The 17,673-nt window shown below is 37.0% G+C and overlaps 1 protein-coding gene across 1 annotated transcript in view; it reads right to left on the bottom strand.

Moving 5' to 3' along the window:
* Positions 1–17,673, bottom strand: part of LOC114642144 (cathepsin S-like) — a 34,847-nt gene that overhangs the window by 3,576 nt on the left and 13,598 nt on the right. Inside the window, exons 2-6 of the mRNA XM_028791127.2 lie at positions 13,838–13,967; positions 12,265–12,387; positions 11,378–11,530; positions 5,440–5,664; positions 3,255–3,420 (exon numbers count right to left, since the gene is read on the bottom strand). Of these exons, the coding sequence (XP_028646960.1) occupies positions 3,255–3,420; positions 5,440–5,664; positions 11,378–11,530; positions 12,265–12,387; positions 13,838–13,966 (796 nt within the window). The 5' untranslated portion in view covers position 13,967. The remainder of the gene's footprint in view (positions 1–3,254; positions 3,421–5,439; positions 5,665–11,377; positions 11,531–12,264; positions 12,388–13,837; positions 13,968–17,673) is intronic.

Raw genomic sequence — 17,673 nt, forward strand, 5'->3', positions numbered from 1 at the left:
CTGCAGGAGGTCTCTATTTATTCATTCCCTAAGAAAGTCTCTACTCCCTTTCCCAAGCGCTTCTGATTTAAAGGATTTGCTCTCCTTTCTTGACAGTCAGATGTCTAGTTCTGGTCAGCCTGTTGCTATATGTTCATCTCACCACATCATGCTGTTAAAAGCTCTCTACACTTTGCTACAATATTTTCTCACAAACTCTGTAATTGACACTAAGTAATTGAGATAGATAGATAGATAGATAGATAGATAGATAGATAGATAGATAGATAGATAGATAGATAGATAGATAGATAGATAGATAGATAGATAGATATTGTCATTGTCACTTTTACAAAGGAACAATGAAATTAAAGGTGCAGTTGACTCAGTGTGAGGCATAAGAGTTAAAAAGACAAGAAAAGAAAAAATAATAACAAACCAAATAGTAATAAAAGTACTTTACAAAATATAAAAATTGCACTTGTTATATATACAAATTGCACTTGTTGATTTAAGGTCTATATTGCACATTGGGAGAATGATACAGAGCAGTTTTATTCTGAATTCAGGGCCATGCTTGCTTTTGGATAAAAGCTGTTTTTTAGGCAGTTTCTCCTGGTTTTCATTGCTCTGTATCTCTTGCCCGATGGCAAAAGCTGGAAGAGGCAATGACCGGGATGTGACGAATCCTGTGAAATGTCTGTTGCTTTTTTGCGGCATCGGGAGGTGTAGATTTATTCCAGTGGGGAGGGTACAACCAATTGTTCTCCCCGCTGTCCTGATGACCCTGTGGAGCGCTTTCCTTTCTGAGAAAGTGCAACTACCGTACCACACACACAGTCCGTATGTAAGCACACTCTCAATAAAAGGCAAGGAGCAGATTTTTGGGGAGATGGTTCTTTCTGAGGATTCTCAGAAAATACAGTTTCTGCTGCGCATTCTTCAGCAGCTCCTTGGTGTTGGCACTCCAGGTCAGGTCATCCTCCAGCTCAATGCTCAGAAACCTGAACACTGAGATCCTCTCCACACAGGCCCCGCCAATGATGAGTGGCTGGATGTCAGTTTTGTTTTTTCTAAAGTCAATAACAAGCACATTCATTTTTGTGGTGTTGAGGAGCAGGTTATTGACTCTGCACCACTCTGACAGCCGCTCCACCTCGTCCCTGTATGCCAGCTCACCCTCCTTGCCCGAGATGAGTCCGACCACCACCGCGTCATCCGCAAACTTTATGATCTTGTTGCTATGGTGAGTGGGGATACAGTCATATGTGTAGAAGATGTAGAGGAATGGGCTGAGCACACAACCCTGTGGCCTCCCGGTGTTGAGGCTGAGAGCAGTGGAGGTGTGGGGACCCAGCCTGACCCTCTGGGAGCGACCAGACAGGAAGTCCAGTATCCAACTGCAGGTGAGTGATGGAAGTCCCAGATCTGCCAGTTTTATTGAAAGCTTATTAAAGGATCCTAGACCCTCTGGAATCTTCTGTATTTTGCACCTTTGTTGTACCAAAAGTAACAAGCACATTCATTTAACAATCCAAATAAAATCTGGTAAATATATTTACTTCTCAAAAAAATTTTCCATTCACATCTGTGCATTTTTGCCACCATGTTATAAACAGCAGGACCACATGGTGCCTTATTCCAGTCTCTGCTTTGTTTATTTATTTCTTTTTTAATGTCTTTGGTGGGAGCAGTTCTCACGTGACCACTATTAGCCTGACTGTTGATATTTATGCTGCCATTTTTCAAATGCATTACCCATCATCTGACACTGCCAACATCCATGGATTTGCTTGTAAACATGTGAGTGGCAGGAACAGAGATTTCATTTTTCACAAGCAATGCAATGATCATCGCATATGTATGGTTTTGTACTAATAGTGGAAAAAATAGCAAGAGAAAATATAAGAATCAGGAGAAAAAATGCAGTCAAGAGGCAAGCAAAGGATTGTAATTGAAAAGTCAAAACTAACTTTTAAATGAGAAACAAAAATTGAGGTCAAATGAATGTGCCAAAAATTAATTAACAAGAGAACCAGAAAACTATTACGTAAGAGACAGAATGAGTGGAGTTATGCACAATCTCAGATAAGGATGAGACCAATGTGACCATTCTTTATCTTGTTGCACTGATAACATATGCACTGTTACTAGGGAAACATGTACACAAATGGTGGTGGCCATCAGTAAACAAAAATAGTGACAAAACAGCAAAATAATAATAACCAAATACCAACATAATAATCCAAATTCTCATGATCAAAAACTCTAAAATGGCAAGAACTAAGACAAATACATTACAAAAGCTATAAAAATGAACTACGGGACAAAATAATAAGATCAGTGCTGTACTTTGCATCAAGCTATGAATACATAGTAGAGGAAGTAATTTATCATTAAGGTTTCTAATAACAGATGAAAAAATAATTATGATACTGTGAATTTAAATATTGTTAGGCATTTCTTGGTATATTCTATTCCAATTTGCTTATTATGTTTGCTGTAATTCCAATCCTTGAGCCTGTGCCATTTTCAATAATTAAAGCCAAAGTACAAAATGTGGGGGATCCAGGCATATAGGAACCCCTAATTAACCCTTCTAAAATCAAAATTCTCTAAAAAATAAATTTTAAAAATATAATATGGTGTTATAAATCACTCAGTGTCCATTACTTGTATTGGAAAAAAATGGCTAAAATTCAAACTTAAAAGAAGATCAGTGTTGAGGAGTTTTCTTTTATTTAAGCCTGCTTTACCTTCAAAATGACTTGCTCCTGCCATCTGTGGTTTTAACTAACTGAGTCAGGGCAACGTTAATGACCTAACTGCTCATTAATTTTAAATCTACTAGGAAACTACTAGATTTCTTAGAATCTACTAGGAAAGTCAAACAGGGCAATAAAAAATAAATAAAGGTTTTGCTGATGTTGAAGCAAGAATTAGGACCAAGTGAGATGGCTTTCTATGTTTGTAACTTGAAGAGTGTTGATTCAGCATGATGCTAGTCAAAAGTACAAAGTGGCGTGGCTTTTGTTTGTACAATGTGTATCCATATATGATGCAATTAGTCAATTTAAGAAATGCATATCCTGAGTGACTGAATTTTGTTTAGCTAATTGTATATTTCACAGTACCAGAAAACTGCCAAAAATTGAACACTAGTGGAACCTCTTGATTAGCCCCTGGTATTTCACATACTGATCATAAAATATTTTGAAAAGTTAAACAGCAAATATATATATACTGTATATATATAAAAAGAGAAAACAACATACCACTCCTATACAGAATAAATGTAGGCCGTGTGGCATCAATGGCAACAGAAATCGGTCCAACATTAGCAACAGCTTCTTTCAGGGCATTTTCGTCCCCATATGGAAGTTCATTATAACTGCTGCAGTTGGCCGCTCTGGCAGCAGCGTCATACTGGCACTGACCATCCTGGACAAACATAACGATATCAGCAGAACACAAAGTTAAGTTACTGCATAACAAATATTTCAGAGGTAGTTTTGTTTAGAGCATCAAATTTACTTTTATAATAAAGCAGAGATTATTTATTTTTTACTTCACAGACTTTGTTGTTTGTATGCACCAGAAAACAAACAAAAAAAATACATACTTTTTCATTTAGTATTTATTTTAGGTGTAAGGTATGCTTAAAATGTGTTTCTAATCATAAACTAGTGTACACTGAATGTTTCAAAATCATAGAAACAAGGGATCAACTTGGGAGAATAGAAAATATCAAAAGGACCTAAGCCTAAATAAACTCACTGTGTCTGACTTTGCAGATATTTGTACCTGTGTCTACCAGGAGGAGTAGCTCACCCATTTTCCCACCTCTCTCATACCACCAAGAGAGCACTCTTTCTCTCGCCTCACCTGCCATCTTTTTCTATTTTATTGTCCGAGCCTCTCCTCTTTGCACCGGAGTGCTTTCATTACAGTTCCTATCCTGACTCTAGACTCAATATGGTCTCTAGCAGGGTGTCTGTTTATTTGTGTCACTTCTGGGATGGCCATTAAATTAACAGGGGAAATGGTGTCTCTCCTTTATGTATGGGGAGACCAGGCTAGAGCTCACCTGGTATCAACTGGTGTCTCTGCAGCCCATCTACAAAGATGCCCACTAAGATGCGCTGAGATTGCTTAATATAACGGGTGGCAAAATTTTCAGATAATTGCTTTGGATAAAAGAATAATCAAACAAATGATATAATCGTTAAAGTTATTTGTTTAGTCTGGTAGCCTTTATCTATGGCCAGGATGTGGGTGAAGTTTTGATAACATTTGGTGTTAACAAATATGAAAACATTTAAACAAAATTGAAAATCTGGACATAACTCTTCAGAGAAATGTAACTTTCCTGTTTAATTTAAACCTGTATGACACTATCAAGCACCCAATACAATTGTTGTTCCTCAATCAAGATTTACTTATCACAAATGGCTGTTACAGCCAGTCACTACATCAAATGTGGATATATCTTTAGTGATATGGCCTTTCTAAGGTTACCAAGGGGACCATTTGTCTGTGTAATAGTTTTATTTGTGGAATTTCTTCCACAGCAGGATAGGAAGGTGAAAAGGAGGGTAACCATTTTAGAGAACATTTCAAAGCCATCAAGAACAACATGACAACATTTAATTTGTCTTCATTACTGCCATATAGATTTGATTGTTTTTGTTCTGTCATAAGGTTTTGGGACACCATTCATTTGTTCCTTTACTTATCATCAAAACCAGATCAGGGCTCTGGAGGCCAGTTCATATCATGACCCTGCAATAGGTGGTCATTCCATTGCTGGGCTCTTTTGTACAAATCCCAACACTGGGAAAATTTAGAGTAAATCATTAACCCAACATGCATGTCTTTGGGATGTGGTCGGAAAAGGAGAGCACCCATAGCAACACCCATGCAGATGTAGGGAGCTTGTGCAACGTTACTCACTGGTCCATCTTGAATATGTTCAAGGGCACGTGTCGAGAAAGCCACAAGGGCTACTATTTCATTTATTCACTTAACACCAGCACAGAATGAAAATAATATTGTAGTACTTCCCTGACTCTGGGTTTCTCCTCTTCCTCTCTAACCCCTATATTTTCTATTCAATTACCTCCTATAGGTATAACTGATTAAGGTTCTGTTTCTGAAATATTATGTTCCTATCTATAGTTGAATTAGTTCCCATTAGAGAACCATTGAGGCAGCCCTACTTTCTGCACTGATGACCACAACCATTACAGAAAAAGAGCTCTGATGCCACCTAGTGATCAAACTGGGAACCTAAGAACCCTGAAAACTAGCAAACACAAAATACCTGCTATAGACAAAGGCAAGAAAACATACTGTTATGAAAAGAAACACAGAGAAGAAAACATAATATATTTTATCATAAAACCATTGCATTGATAAATGTATTTAAACCCTTGCATATTAGAAGATATTGAATCTTACCACTGCTTTGTAAGGGTAGGATTCATCAGAGTCAATTCCTTGGTTATTAATAACATATTGGAATGCCCGGGTCATTAAACCTCCGTTACATCCGTGATTTCCACACTTGGATGAACAGTCTACGAGGTTCTGTGCACTAAGAGACACCAGCTTGCCTGTTTTCAGCTTGAGCTGACCTTCCAATGCACCAACAGCACTGAAGGCCCAACAAGCTCCACAGGATCCCTGTAACAGATAGTTGACGGTTAGCACGCATAACTTCAAACACAGCCAGACAAGGCACTATTTAGAGAAGGACAAATAGAAGAGGAAGAAAGCTAGACAAGGGAGCAAGAAGCTGAGCAAAATGCAAAGAAACTGAACTGGCCACAAGCAGCAAAAGCATACACATAATAGATGGGTGGATTTTTTTTTCATTGATCAGCTTGCGTTCATAGTCAAAGATTTTTGGTTATATTTATTGCACTCGTTTGCAGCAGTCATCCAAATATAACTGACTGTTACTTAAATACAAATTACATAGCAATAAGTTAAATCTGCAGGAGAGTAGGCACTAACTGTGCACATGTAGGAAAGCAGAGAGAACTACTAATGAAGCAGGAAGAGACACAGATATATAGTATGACCAACTCATGGATCTGTATGAAAAGCTGAGCAGATATAATGAAGCATATATTAGTAAGAAAATCAATTTATATTTTATGGAAGGAACCTATTGTAGACTGATTGGTGAGATCTGAGTAACATAATCACAGTAAAACAATGAAAGATGGGAGTAACAGGAGACAATCTTTTATTCAATAATTCATTATCATACTTGTTTAAGCAGTTCAGGGTCACAGGGACTGCATTTTAATCTGACAACATTGGGTAGAATGTGGGAACACACTGTGAGTATGACACCAGGCCATTATAAAAAAAAAAAAATTTATGTGCACACTTCCAATTTAAACTTGCCTGTTTTTGGGATGCATCAGGAAAACCAAAGCATACACAGGGATCTCCACAAAGACTAAACGCTTTGGGCATGCTGGCCTGTTCTTTTTACAGTTGTTCTAATGTTCTGAAAATGTTGATGTTTTATCTGCTAGTTTTTTACTTTATAATTTACAATTGCCCTTTTTTCTGGTTTCTCAAATGGCCCTTTTAAGTGTCACCAAGAACCCTGCAGATGCTTGAGGAGTTTCCAGGAAGGAAGAAATTTACCTCAGTCTTGCTCAACTTTCTTAAAATCTAATTTAGTGTTTACAAGTGATAGGCAGACAAGCACAAGTGCTTTACTTACCATGGCAGACATTTGGCGTTCTTTTTGGCATGATTGGGGTGCCTCAATCAGTAAATTTCCATATACATACTGTAACCACAAGGGGGCACTAGAGAGCCCCAAACCACTTACATAATAATACAGCACAAATTTACAGGAATAAAATAAAGGACTTTATTTACAGAAGGCACTTTTCCAAAATCAACTCTTTAAACACCAATGAATCTTCCATCTTTGTCCTCTGCTGAGTATTGCCTGCTGCCTACCAACTCTGACAGAGGAAACAAAGGGGCATCCTTTAAAATTAGACCCGGGAACTGCTTCTGGTCTCCTGTCCAGGTCGACCAGAGCATTTTCGGGTTGTGTGGACACCAGGGAAGTCCCCCCTTCCCCACGCAGCTCCCTCTGGTGGACCCCTAAGATCCCTGATAGGGATGCATTTCCTGACTCCAACTCCCATGCCACCCTACAGGTGTCCTGATTGGGTTTAGGTTGGAAGGACACTGTCACCTGTTGTGTGGGGGAATGATCTGCTGACAGTCAGCACATTTGCCTGTTCCTTCTGTTATGGTCACCTGGCCAGACATGAATCCTTCCTTTACCCCAGCCAGGATGCCTGTTCTTACTCTCTGGCACTTACAATATATTTAAACTCACATATCGACTTTGTTAATAATTGGGCAATATCCAGTTATTCCTTCAAAGGAAAATATTCAATACACAGTAGATGTAACAGTGGTCTGATGCCTAAATGTATTCTTGGGGTTGACACTCTAGACACATCTAATAATACATCTTGATATCAGTGTATTCCTAGACCAGCAGAACTTTGTTAAAATGTATTTTGTATTTTCATTATGTATTTTCACTATTCTGTATAAATGGCTAATTTCTGATTGTGCATTCGTCTTTCTGTATCCTGTACAGCAGACCATTGGAAACTGCAAAATTAGGAAGAAGAGGATCATACAGATTTTTGACTTGTTTTAATTTCAATACCTAGTTCCCGGTACATGAATGTAATCATGGAATGAAATTCCTATTTTCATAAGGAAAGGCCAGTTAGAGTCCAGTATTTTCATCCTCCTTGCAATGTTCTGGTACGTTTTACATGGTTGCTATGGTACAAAGGTGGGTGATTATTGAAGAAGTTTCCCAACCTGTTGTTTTAATGCAAAGACAGTAAGAATTTTAACAAAGGGATCAGAAGAGGAAAGCAAGGTCAAAAGAGAAGCAGAAGTTATAAATGAAAATATCAACTCTCACTGTCATCAAGATTAAATGATAACACCAGTCTAGTGAAGTCATAGTAAATGATTAATGTCTCTTTTAGGCGGTTATAGTCATGTTGTTTGAGACGAGTTGTGGTGTCACTGTGCAACCAAGTAAAGTAGATTTTTTTGGGTTTCAGTTCCTCTGCTGGGAACTCACTTTAATTCAATATACTGTAACTTCAGTCTTTGAGATGGACAAGGCTTACATTAATTCCCCATTCATACTCAAGTAATGCACTTGGGGATTAAATCATCTTCCCCTCAAACACATACTCACTTTTTGTGCATGTTAAACATCATTCTCATGCATTAGTTCATGATTTTGCTTTTTTTTTAAAAAAAAAACTTAGTTATGCCAGCCCCTTTCTACACATACTCACAAAGTGTGAAAGTACCAAGCATATACACACGATATTTCCTCTTTTAGCTGTTCATAACTGGTCAAGTCTTTGGGCTCCAAGCCATACACGTCAGCTTGACTGCATTTTGTTAGCATTTTAAAATTTTGTTGTTTTCTCTAGATTGTGATTTCCTGTTGTCTGCTGAGATTTAGCATGGTCTCGATATGTGACACAGTAGACATCAACCTATGCCTTAATGTGGCAAAATCTGTTAGCGAATTTTCCTAAAAGAAGGCCTGAACACGTGACTTTACAATCAGCTTTCCTAATCTCCATCTCAAAGCGTGACGTTGATATTCTGTCTCACTTTTTTTTTGATTTGGTGTTTGCGTCACTTACTTCAACTGTGGATTCAGTGTGTATTGTTTTTGCTTTTACCCTTTTTGCTCAACATCTCTCTATTTCAGTCTATGTAGTGTTTTTTTTTGTGGGCTCCTTATATGCTTATTTGTGCAAGCAGATTTAGGTGATGTAGGCCACCCCTTGCAGACTCATTCATAAGACATCCTTTTGTTAAGCTAATTTTTGGCCAGCCTACAGTGGTACACCAGAAGTCTCAGTGTGACTGTTTAAATTCTGATGTCTTAGTGGAATACCTGTGCCCCGTCTATTCTACGCTTTTAACTGAACACTGAGTATCAAGCTAAATGTATTAATCTTGTGCAGATTCTTTTCTGGTTTTTGGGTGTGGGGGGGTGGGGGGGGGGGTGGGTGTGTCTGAAGTGTATTTTATCTTGTACCCAGTTTTTAAAGACATGCTTCAGGCAGCTTCTGTGATTCTGAAAGCGTCATAGTTGTTTCCTTTAGTCTTGATTGTAGCAATACTTGTTCCGCTTTTGAGAGGATTTCAACATTTTTCGTGGCCAGTGGTCACACTTGTATAAGGACTACTTTGATCTGAATCCCTGTTTGTTTTTAATTTCAACAGTGGCCTAAACTTGTTGCTGAGTAATGTCTGTTTTGTCTTTTATTGCCTCGCTGGGTCTTTTGAAGGGACTTTACACCCACACCCACCCTCAACTGAGCCATTGTTAAAAACTTTTTTCTCCCTTTTCCTTTTCTCATTTTGTTTTTAAATTCTTTTTATTTTTTCAATTTACTACAGGTATATTGCACAGAACCATACAAGTCTCCTAAACTTAGCTAACCAGGAAAAACGTGCTTCTATTTTATAGGCTGCTATTAAATGTTTGTACCACACAGCTGCCTGTAGGTTACATGAACTAGATGATCTTTAGTCTGACAAATGTAATCTGCAGCCATTGTCAAAGTATGGAAGACAGGGCAACCAATATTAGTAGCATGCAAACTGGGAAGCAGCCTACAAGTACATTAGGTTAATGTCATGGCATCATAATTTATGTTTTTGAGTTTTGGGGTCTATTTGTGCTGTATTTTGTATTTTAATCAATTATTTCTTTGAATTTATTTATTTGATATAACATTATAATGCACATGTCCAGCTTTTTAAATTACCCTGACATTTTAAAATTATATACATTTGAAGCACCGTTAGCTGTTCTTTTCAAATAAAATTATTATGCCTGAAAATAGTTTCAGTTTGCTTCCTGTAACAAACGTATAGAAAGAAATAGAGACCAACAGCTTAAAAAGATGAAAAAAAATGAAAAGAATATTCTGAAATCTATTTCTACCTCTATCTGTCTATATACATACACACATATATATATATATATATATATATATATATATATATATATATATATATATATATATATATATATATATATATATGTATTAAAAAAAAACCACCATTCTGGCCAATGTTAAAGGTGGTGTTTCACAGGGGTCAGTGCTAGGGCCGTTGCTGTTTTTAATAAATATTAATGGTTTAGATAGGAATATAAGTAACAAGCTGGTTAAGTTTGCAGATGATACCAAGATAGGTGGATTAGCAAATAATTTGGAATCCATTATATCATTACAGAAGGACTTGGACAGCATGCAGGCTTGGGCAGATTTGTAACAGATGAAATTTAATGTCAGTAAATGTAAAGTATTACACATAGGAAGTAAAAATGTTAGATTTGAATACACAATGGGCGGTCAGGAAAATCGAGAGTACACCTTATGAGAAGGACTTAGGAGTCATAGTGGACTCTAAGCTATCGACTTCCAGACAGTGTTCAGAAGCCATTAAGTAGGCTAACAGAATGTCAGGTTTTATAGCACAATGTGTGAAGTACAAGTCCAAGGAGGTTTTGCTCAAGCTTTATAATGCACTGGTGAAGCCTCATCTGGAGTACTGAGTACAGTTTTGGTCTCAAGGCTACAAAAAGGAAATAGCAGCACTAGAAAAGGTCCAGAGAAGAGTGACTAGGCTGATTCCAGGTCTTTCAGGGAATGCATTATGAGGAAATATTAAAAGAGCTGAGCCTATACAGTTTAAACAAAAGAAGATTAAGAGGTGACATGATTGAAGTGTTTAAAATTATGAAGGGAATTAGAACAGTAGATCGAGATTCTATTATTATTAGATTATATGTTATTTTAAAATGAGTTCATCAAGAACACGTGGACACAGTTGGAAAATGGTTACGGGTAAATTTCGCACAAACATTAGGAAGTTTTTCTTTACATAAAGAACGATAGACACTTGGAATAAGCTACCAAGTAGTGTGATAGACAGTAAGACGTTAGGGACTTTCAAAACTCGACTTGCTGTTTTTTTGGAAGAAATAAGTGGATAGGACTGATGAGCTTTGTTGGGCCGAATGGCCTGTTCTCGTCTAGAGTGTTCTAATGTTCTAATTATTATGATGATACCATTTTGTGTTCTGCTTCTTGGGTGGTTCCAATTATTTCTGGATGGCAGAAGTGATATTGTATTGTTGCTATGCCTGTTTCCATGCATACTGATATCTAGGGGAAAGAAACCCAAGAAAGGCTTCCATCTTCTAATTTTCTCTATAATCATAAACTGTTTCTGAATACCTGAATCTATTTAGGTGTTCAAAATACAGGATTTGTGGACTTACCTGATACTTCACCTCTGTCACACATCCCTTGTCGCGCCAATCTATATTGTCAGGTACATTGACTTTAGAAGAATGAACATATTTAGAATTGCTAACTTTATAATCAGCAGGCAACTGAAAGCCAGTGAGCTTAGCTGTAACCTCTTCGGGTGTCTAGAAGGGTAGAGAAAAAACACATAAAGACCATATTCTTCTATACACTTCATATCCTTTCATTTTGTATATATCATAAACTGTTTTACTGATAAATTCTTGTTGTAACACAAGAAGAAATAATATTCCTCATATACTGTATACAATATGGAAACAGACAGACAGTGAAATCAGCAATTAAGTATGTGAAGCTTCAGAATGCCAGCCTTACAATGCAATAACTAGAATGGAATCTTCTTAAAACCACATGTGCCTTACAACTCCTTCAAGTGTTAAGATGATTCCAAGTAAATGGAGGAGAATTGAGAATTAACAAAACAAGTTTGTTTGACTAAAGAACACTGGTGGAAAACTTTCAGTTTTTTTATTTATTGCTAATTCAGACATCAGAGCTGCAGACACAGTGGCTTTCCACAAGGGAGAAGGAGCTATAAAGAGAACCACAGGGCTGCAGGTTGTGTCATCACTACTGGCTTTACTAGAAACTCTAATAAACAGATCTATATTATACACACATCTACTACTGCAAAAAAGGTGATGCAATATTCAATCAGTTTGTTCCAAGGTTTATACAAGAAGTTGATACTGAACCCAAAATAAATGTGTGTGATTGAAAACTAAATTTCATGTACTGTATACTAAATTTAGAAACAATAAATGTTCATAGGAACTAAAGAAAGGCCACCTAGAAGAGAAACACTCATTGAAAAATTCATACACAGAAGGTGTTTTACCATGTCTCCAAGGTGGTTCATTCCCAGGTCATAAGTGTGCATTCCCATGGAGAATTCAAGGTTGTGAAGTGTGATGAGTTTAAGGTTCTTCTCCCATGTCAAACGTCTCTGAAGTTCTTCATCCTGCAGCAAAGCCAGATAAATAGAATTAAAGACCAGTAATACATTTTTACCAAAGATGGAATATTCAAGTAAGGCATTGGACTGATTATTTCATGAATAAGACAAGCTTTGTTTCCTTCCAGTAAGAATAAGCGCAAATATGATAACTAGACATTTCACTAGACAAAAGGCAGTACATTAAACAGTAAGATAATGTGTCGTATATGGTAAATATTCAGTAAGTTGCAATTTCTGGTTTTGTGGCTCACATAAAAATGTGCAATAGAAGATACCGAAGGGTATGCTGTCAACATAATCTTTTTAGCTGTAAGAAGCATTAATGATTATCTGAAAGCTTTATGATGAGATGAAAAACCAAATATGTCAAAAGCTAGAACTGGCATGTAAAGTAGCTATTGTAACTGAACCTTTAAGAATGATGACTACTACCACTCTCTGATGGCAGGAGTACTGGCACATGTCACCAAGCCGCTGCATATAATTCAAAAGCTGAGGCACACATGGTGCTCAACCAGCCAAGGAAGGCACATGCCACAACTTTTTTAAGATCACCACATTGGCTCCTGGTAGCAGCACATAATAAGTTCAAATCCCTGATGCTTATCTAGAGAGTAGTCAACAGGTCAGCATCAATAAATATACAGAGACACTTGTGGGGTCCTGTGCTCCTTCTTAACCACTCAGGTGTCTGCTGATAAACAGCATGTCTGGTGTTCAATCACCTAAGGTGGGCACATGTCACTCCTCTTTTCAGATCACTACATTGGCTCCCCAGTAGCAGCACCACATATTAAGTTCAAAGCCCTGATGTCTGCATGAGATGAGGATGGTGAGTCTTACAAGTAGAAGAACAATGTTTTGATGGTCTGAGAACAATATCATAGCTTATGTAAATTCATATTATTTCTAAATTACTGCTAAGGATTAAAAGTATTTGCAGGAACTAAAATTACAGAACAAACTTTGCGACACAAAAAAGTACAAAATTTTGCAAGAGTGCTTCTGTATTCTCGGAAAAACATTAATAAACCGTGGGTGAAATCAGGCCATTATGAGAGTGGAGTACTGTGCAGAGTAGAACATTTGGCTAGTACTGCATCCCTGCAGCTGAATCTTGTGTAAGCTTCCCAGAATGGAGTACCACAAACTCAACGTATTAAACAATAATATGATACAATAATACTTCAACACAACAAATCAATTTGCCAGTTGGTAGTTTCAGCATTTAAATAGCACCTATTGCACATTTCATTTTTTAGTGATACCATCACTATGCTGATCTTTTTGACTGAACATAATTGTTAATATGGCAAAATATAAAAAAGAATAATAGAAGAACACTATTTAAAAATGAAATATTGTGAAAGGTAATTTTTTGTGTTGCACAAATCATGAAATTAGCTTCTGTGGTGCACCCTTAATGTTTCTTAAGAAAAATTTTCTCATGTACCTCTCCAAAATAGTGTTTCTGATGCGTTTTCTTCCATAGTTCCCAGTGCAAGTCTAGAGAAGAATCTTTCACCAGACTGGCTGTGACAGCTGTAAACAGCAAGGTAAATAACAGAACAGAATGCATCATCCTGTGGAAAGAAATTAGTACTGATATTAGATCATGAAATCAACATATAAAGACTTCCTGAAACACAGTTCATAATCATCTTCTGTGATGTAACTAAGTTAAAAGTAATTAATTATTCTAACAAAGGCATTTGGCATGGTAAAAATGCATTATTATTTCCAGGACTGTGCTATACATTTTTAGTAAGTACAAATCACAGAGAGACACCATAGAAGATAAATAATTTACAGTATTTGCAATAGTCAGTAACTCTGTAGATGTGGCAGCTGCAAGAAACCGTGCAAGACGAGCTGAATTAAAGATCAGTGGCATTTCTGCATTTAGGCGATTGGGGCACTGCTCCCATCTCCCAGTAGATGGTGCTGTTATGCAAAAAAAAAAAAGTACAGTTGCTTCAGTAATTTAAGGTATTGTAAACACATATACAGTAAACTTCTAATTAGCAATTATAATCACATTTTTGCTTGATATACTTAATGCAACTTCTTGTATAGAAAAATATTTGTTTAAGGAGTGTGTGAAATTTTCTTTGTTTTTGGCACTGCTAGCCCTTTGGCAGGCCTTTTAAACCTGCAGCATTCTTGGAATACTTTTGCTCAAGTGTGTGCATGTGCAGCCTGAATGTTTCATTTCCATGTTGGGACTTAAAGGTTAGACTCCTGTTAAGAGACCCATTGCTGATTTTTGTGGCACAATTTAAACCTTGGGTAAACTAGTACATCTCACTATTTTGGAACAGCTATCATCATTATCATGAATGATGTTGATTACTTACAATACAATTTAACACTTTTCCAACTGGACAAAAAATGTACATTTTTTAATATTTATTTGTGTTTCTGTTTTCAGTAATGAGCACTTGATTTTGATGTTGAGATATCTTTTAATATTGTCCATTGGTGGGTGACATAAGGGTAATAGATCTATTATATTGAGAAACACAGTGTCTCTCCCTCACTCTTTTATGTGACCACTTTTCTACGATCCTTCCATACAGCTTCAATGTTAATTATTCTGCCACATCATCCCCTGTCTGGATATTCATGTCACTTTCTCTACCTTATACCACTAAATTGGGGTCGGAATTAACACCATCAGCATTTACTGTCCTCATCTCGGTGATCTGTATCAATCCAGCCAGGTTTGTTTTTGAGACCACTGGATGCCATGTACAAAGACCAATGGATTTAAGCAGAGGAGCATTGTCTCATAAGTTCTGCTCATGTAACTGCTTGATCATCTCTCTCTCACTGAAACACACAAACACACGCTCTTGATGGCTTCCTAGATTGGGTGTGCTCCCTCTGCTAGAATCTCACTGTCAGGTCCATTTAGCCATAGTAGAATTTTATGCCAAAAATATTGCTGTGATAGATAGATAGATAGATAGATAGATAGATAGATAGATAGATAGATAGATAGATAGATAGATAGATAGATAGATAGATAGATAGATAGATAGATACTTTATTAATCCCAATGGGAAATTCACATATAGTCTATATCCATAAATAAATTTCAGGCACCTTGAAATACAGTTCACCTTTTCAGATATGTGAAACTCATTTTCCCAAAATAAGCTTCTTTATATTTTAAGATAACAAGCAGTTCATTTCAAGATAAATTAGATGCATTTCAAGATATATAAAAGGCATCTCAAAATAACTTCCTGTGCATTTCAATATACTGTATCTCAAATACATTTTGAGAAACCTCAGTTAAAATTTTAAATGCATTTTTAAGATATCTGAAATAAATTTCAAGATATCTCAAAATCACTTCCTATAAAATGTCCTATCCTTTGCCTATTTTGAAATATCTCAAAATAAATATGAGATATCTTGAAATGCATTTTACAAACCTTAACATGGCTAGGAAGTACTATATATAGAAATATATAAGTATATATAGTACAGTTATATAGTATATATATATATATATATATATATATATATATATATATATATATACAGTATATATATATATATATATATATATATATATATATATATATATATATATATATATATATACAGTATATATATATATATATATATATATATATATATATATATATATATATATATATATATATATATATATATATATACAGTATATATATATATATATATATATATATATATATATATATATATATATATATATATATATATATATATATATATATAGTAAAAGATAGCCCAGCCACAGATAGACATGACACCTGATGTCCACAACACCCACGGTTATTTTGTGACACAACACACAACTACAGTGCACAACCACCACACTAAACTCAGTCCTTTCCTCTCTTCAGCCGCCTCCACTCCTCTCTCGCATGCTCCGTTTTCCTCCTCCCGACTCCAGCTCCCCGAAGGGAGTGAGGCAGCCCCTTTTATCACTCCCCATGTGTGCTCCAGGTGCTCAATGATGGTCTTCCGGCAGCACTTCCTAGTGTGACGGAAGTGCTGCCCTTGCACCCGGAAGCACTCCAGGCGTACACAGTTCCTGGTTCGACAGCACTTCCTGGTGTGGCGGAAGTGCTGTCCTCCAGGGCTCTAGGACCATCCAGGAGCCCCCTGGTGGTGGCCATGGGTCCCCATATGGTTGAGCTCCCCAGCTCCTTTTCCATGGTCCTGATTGAATCCAAGGGGGCTGCCCTCTTGCGCCCAGGAAAAAACAGTGCCCCTCCCGTGGTCCAACCCTCTTCCAGGCGTCCCGGTGGGGCAAGATCCCTGGTCGTCTGCCACAATATATATTTATACACTCTCTCTCTTTATATACAGTTAGATCCATAAATATTTGGACAGAGACAACTTTTTTCTAATTTTGGTTCTGTACATTACCACAATGAATTTTAAATGAAACAACTCAGATCCAGTTGAAGTGCAGACTTTCAGCTTTAATTCAGTGGGGTGAACAAAACGATTGCATAAAAATGTGAGGCAACTAAAGCATTTTTTTAACACAATCCCTTCATTTCAGGGGCTCAAAAGTAATTGGACAAATTAAATAACTGGAAATAAAATGTTAATTTCTAATACTTGGTTGAAAACCCTTTGCTGGCAATGACAGCCTGAAGTCTGGAGCTCATGCACATCACCAGATGCTGGGTTTCCTCCTTTTTAATGCTCTGCCAGGCCTTTACTGCAGCGGCTTTCAGTTGCTGTTTATTTGTGGGCCTTTCTGTCTGAAGTTTAGTCTTCAACAAGTGAAATGCATGCTCAATTGGGTTAAGATAAGGTGACTGACTTGGCCATTCAAGAATTTTCCACTTCTTTGCTTTAATAAACTCCTGGGTTGCTTTGGCTGTATGTTTTGGGTCATTGTCCATCTGTATGTCTCTGAACACCTCAGAATTCATTCGGCTGCTTCTGACCTGTGTCACATCATCAATAAACACTAGTGTCCCAGTGCCACTGGCAGCCATGCACGCCCAAGCTATCACATTGCCTCCACCGTGTTTTACAGATGATGTGGTATGCTTTGGATAATGAGCTGTTCCACGCCTTCTCCACACTTTTTTCTTGCTATCATTTTGGTAGAGGTTGATCTTGGTTTCATCTGTCCAAAGAATGTTTTTCCAGAACTGTGCTGGCTTTTTAGATGTTCTTTAGCAAAGTCCAATCTAGCCTTTCTATTCTTGAGGCTTATGAGTGGCTTGCACCTTGCAGTGCACTCTCTGTATTTACTTTCATGCAGTCTTC

The sequence above is a fragment of the Erpetoichthys calabaricus genome, chromosome 2 (assembly GCF_900747795.2).
Source record: "Erpetoichthys calabaricus chromosome 2, fErpCal1.3, whole genome shotgun sequence".
NCBI classification, from domain to species: domain Eukaryota; kingdom Metazoa; phylum Chordata; class Cladistia; order Polypteriformes; family Polypteridae; genus Erpetoichthys; species Erpetoichthys calabaricus.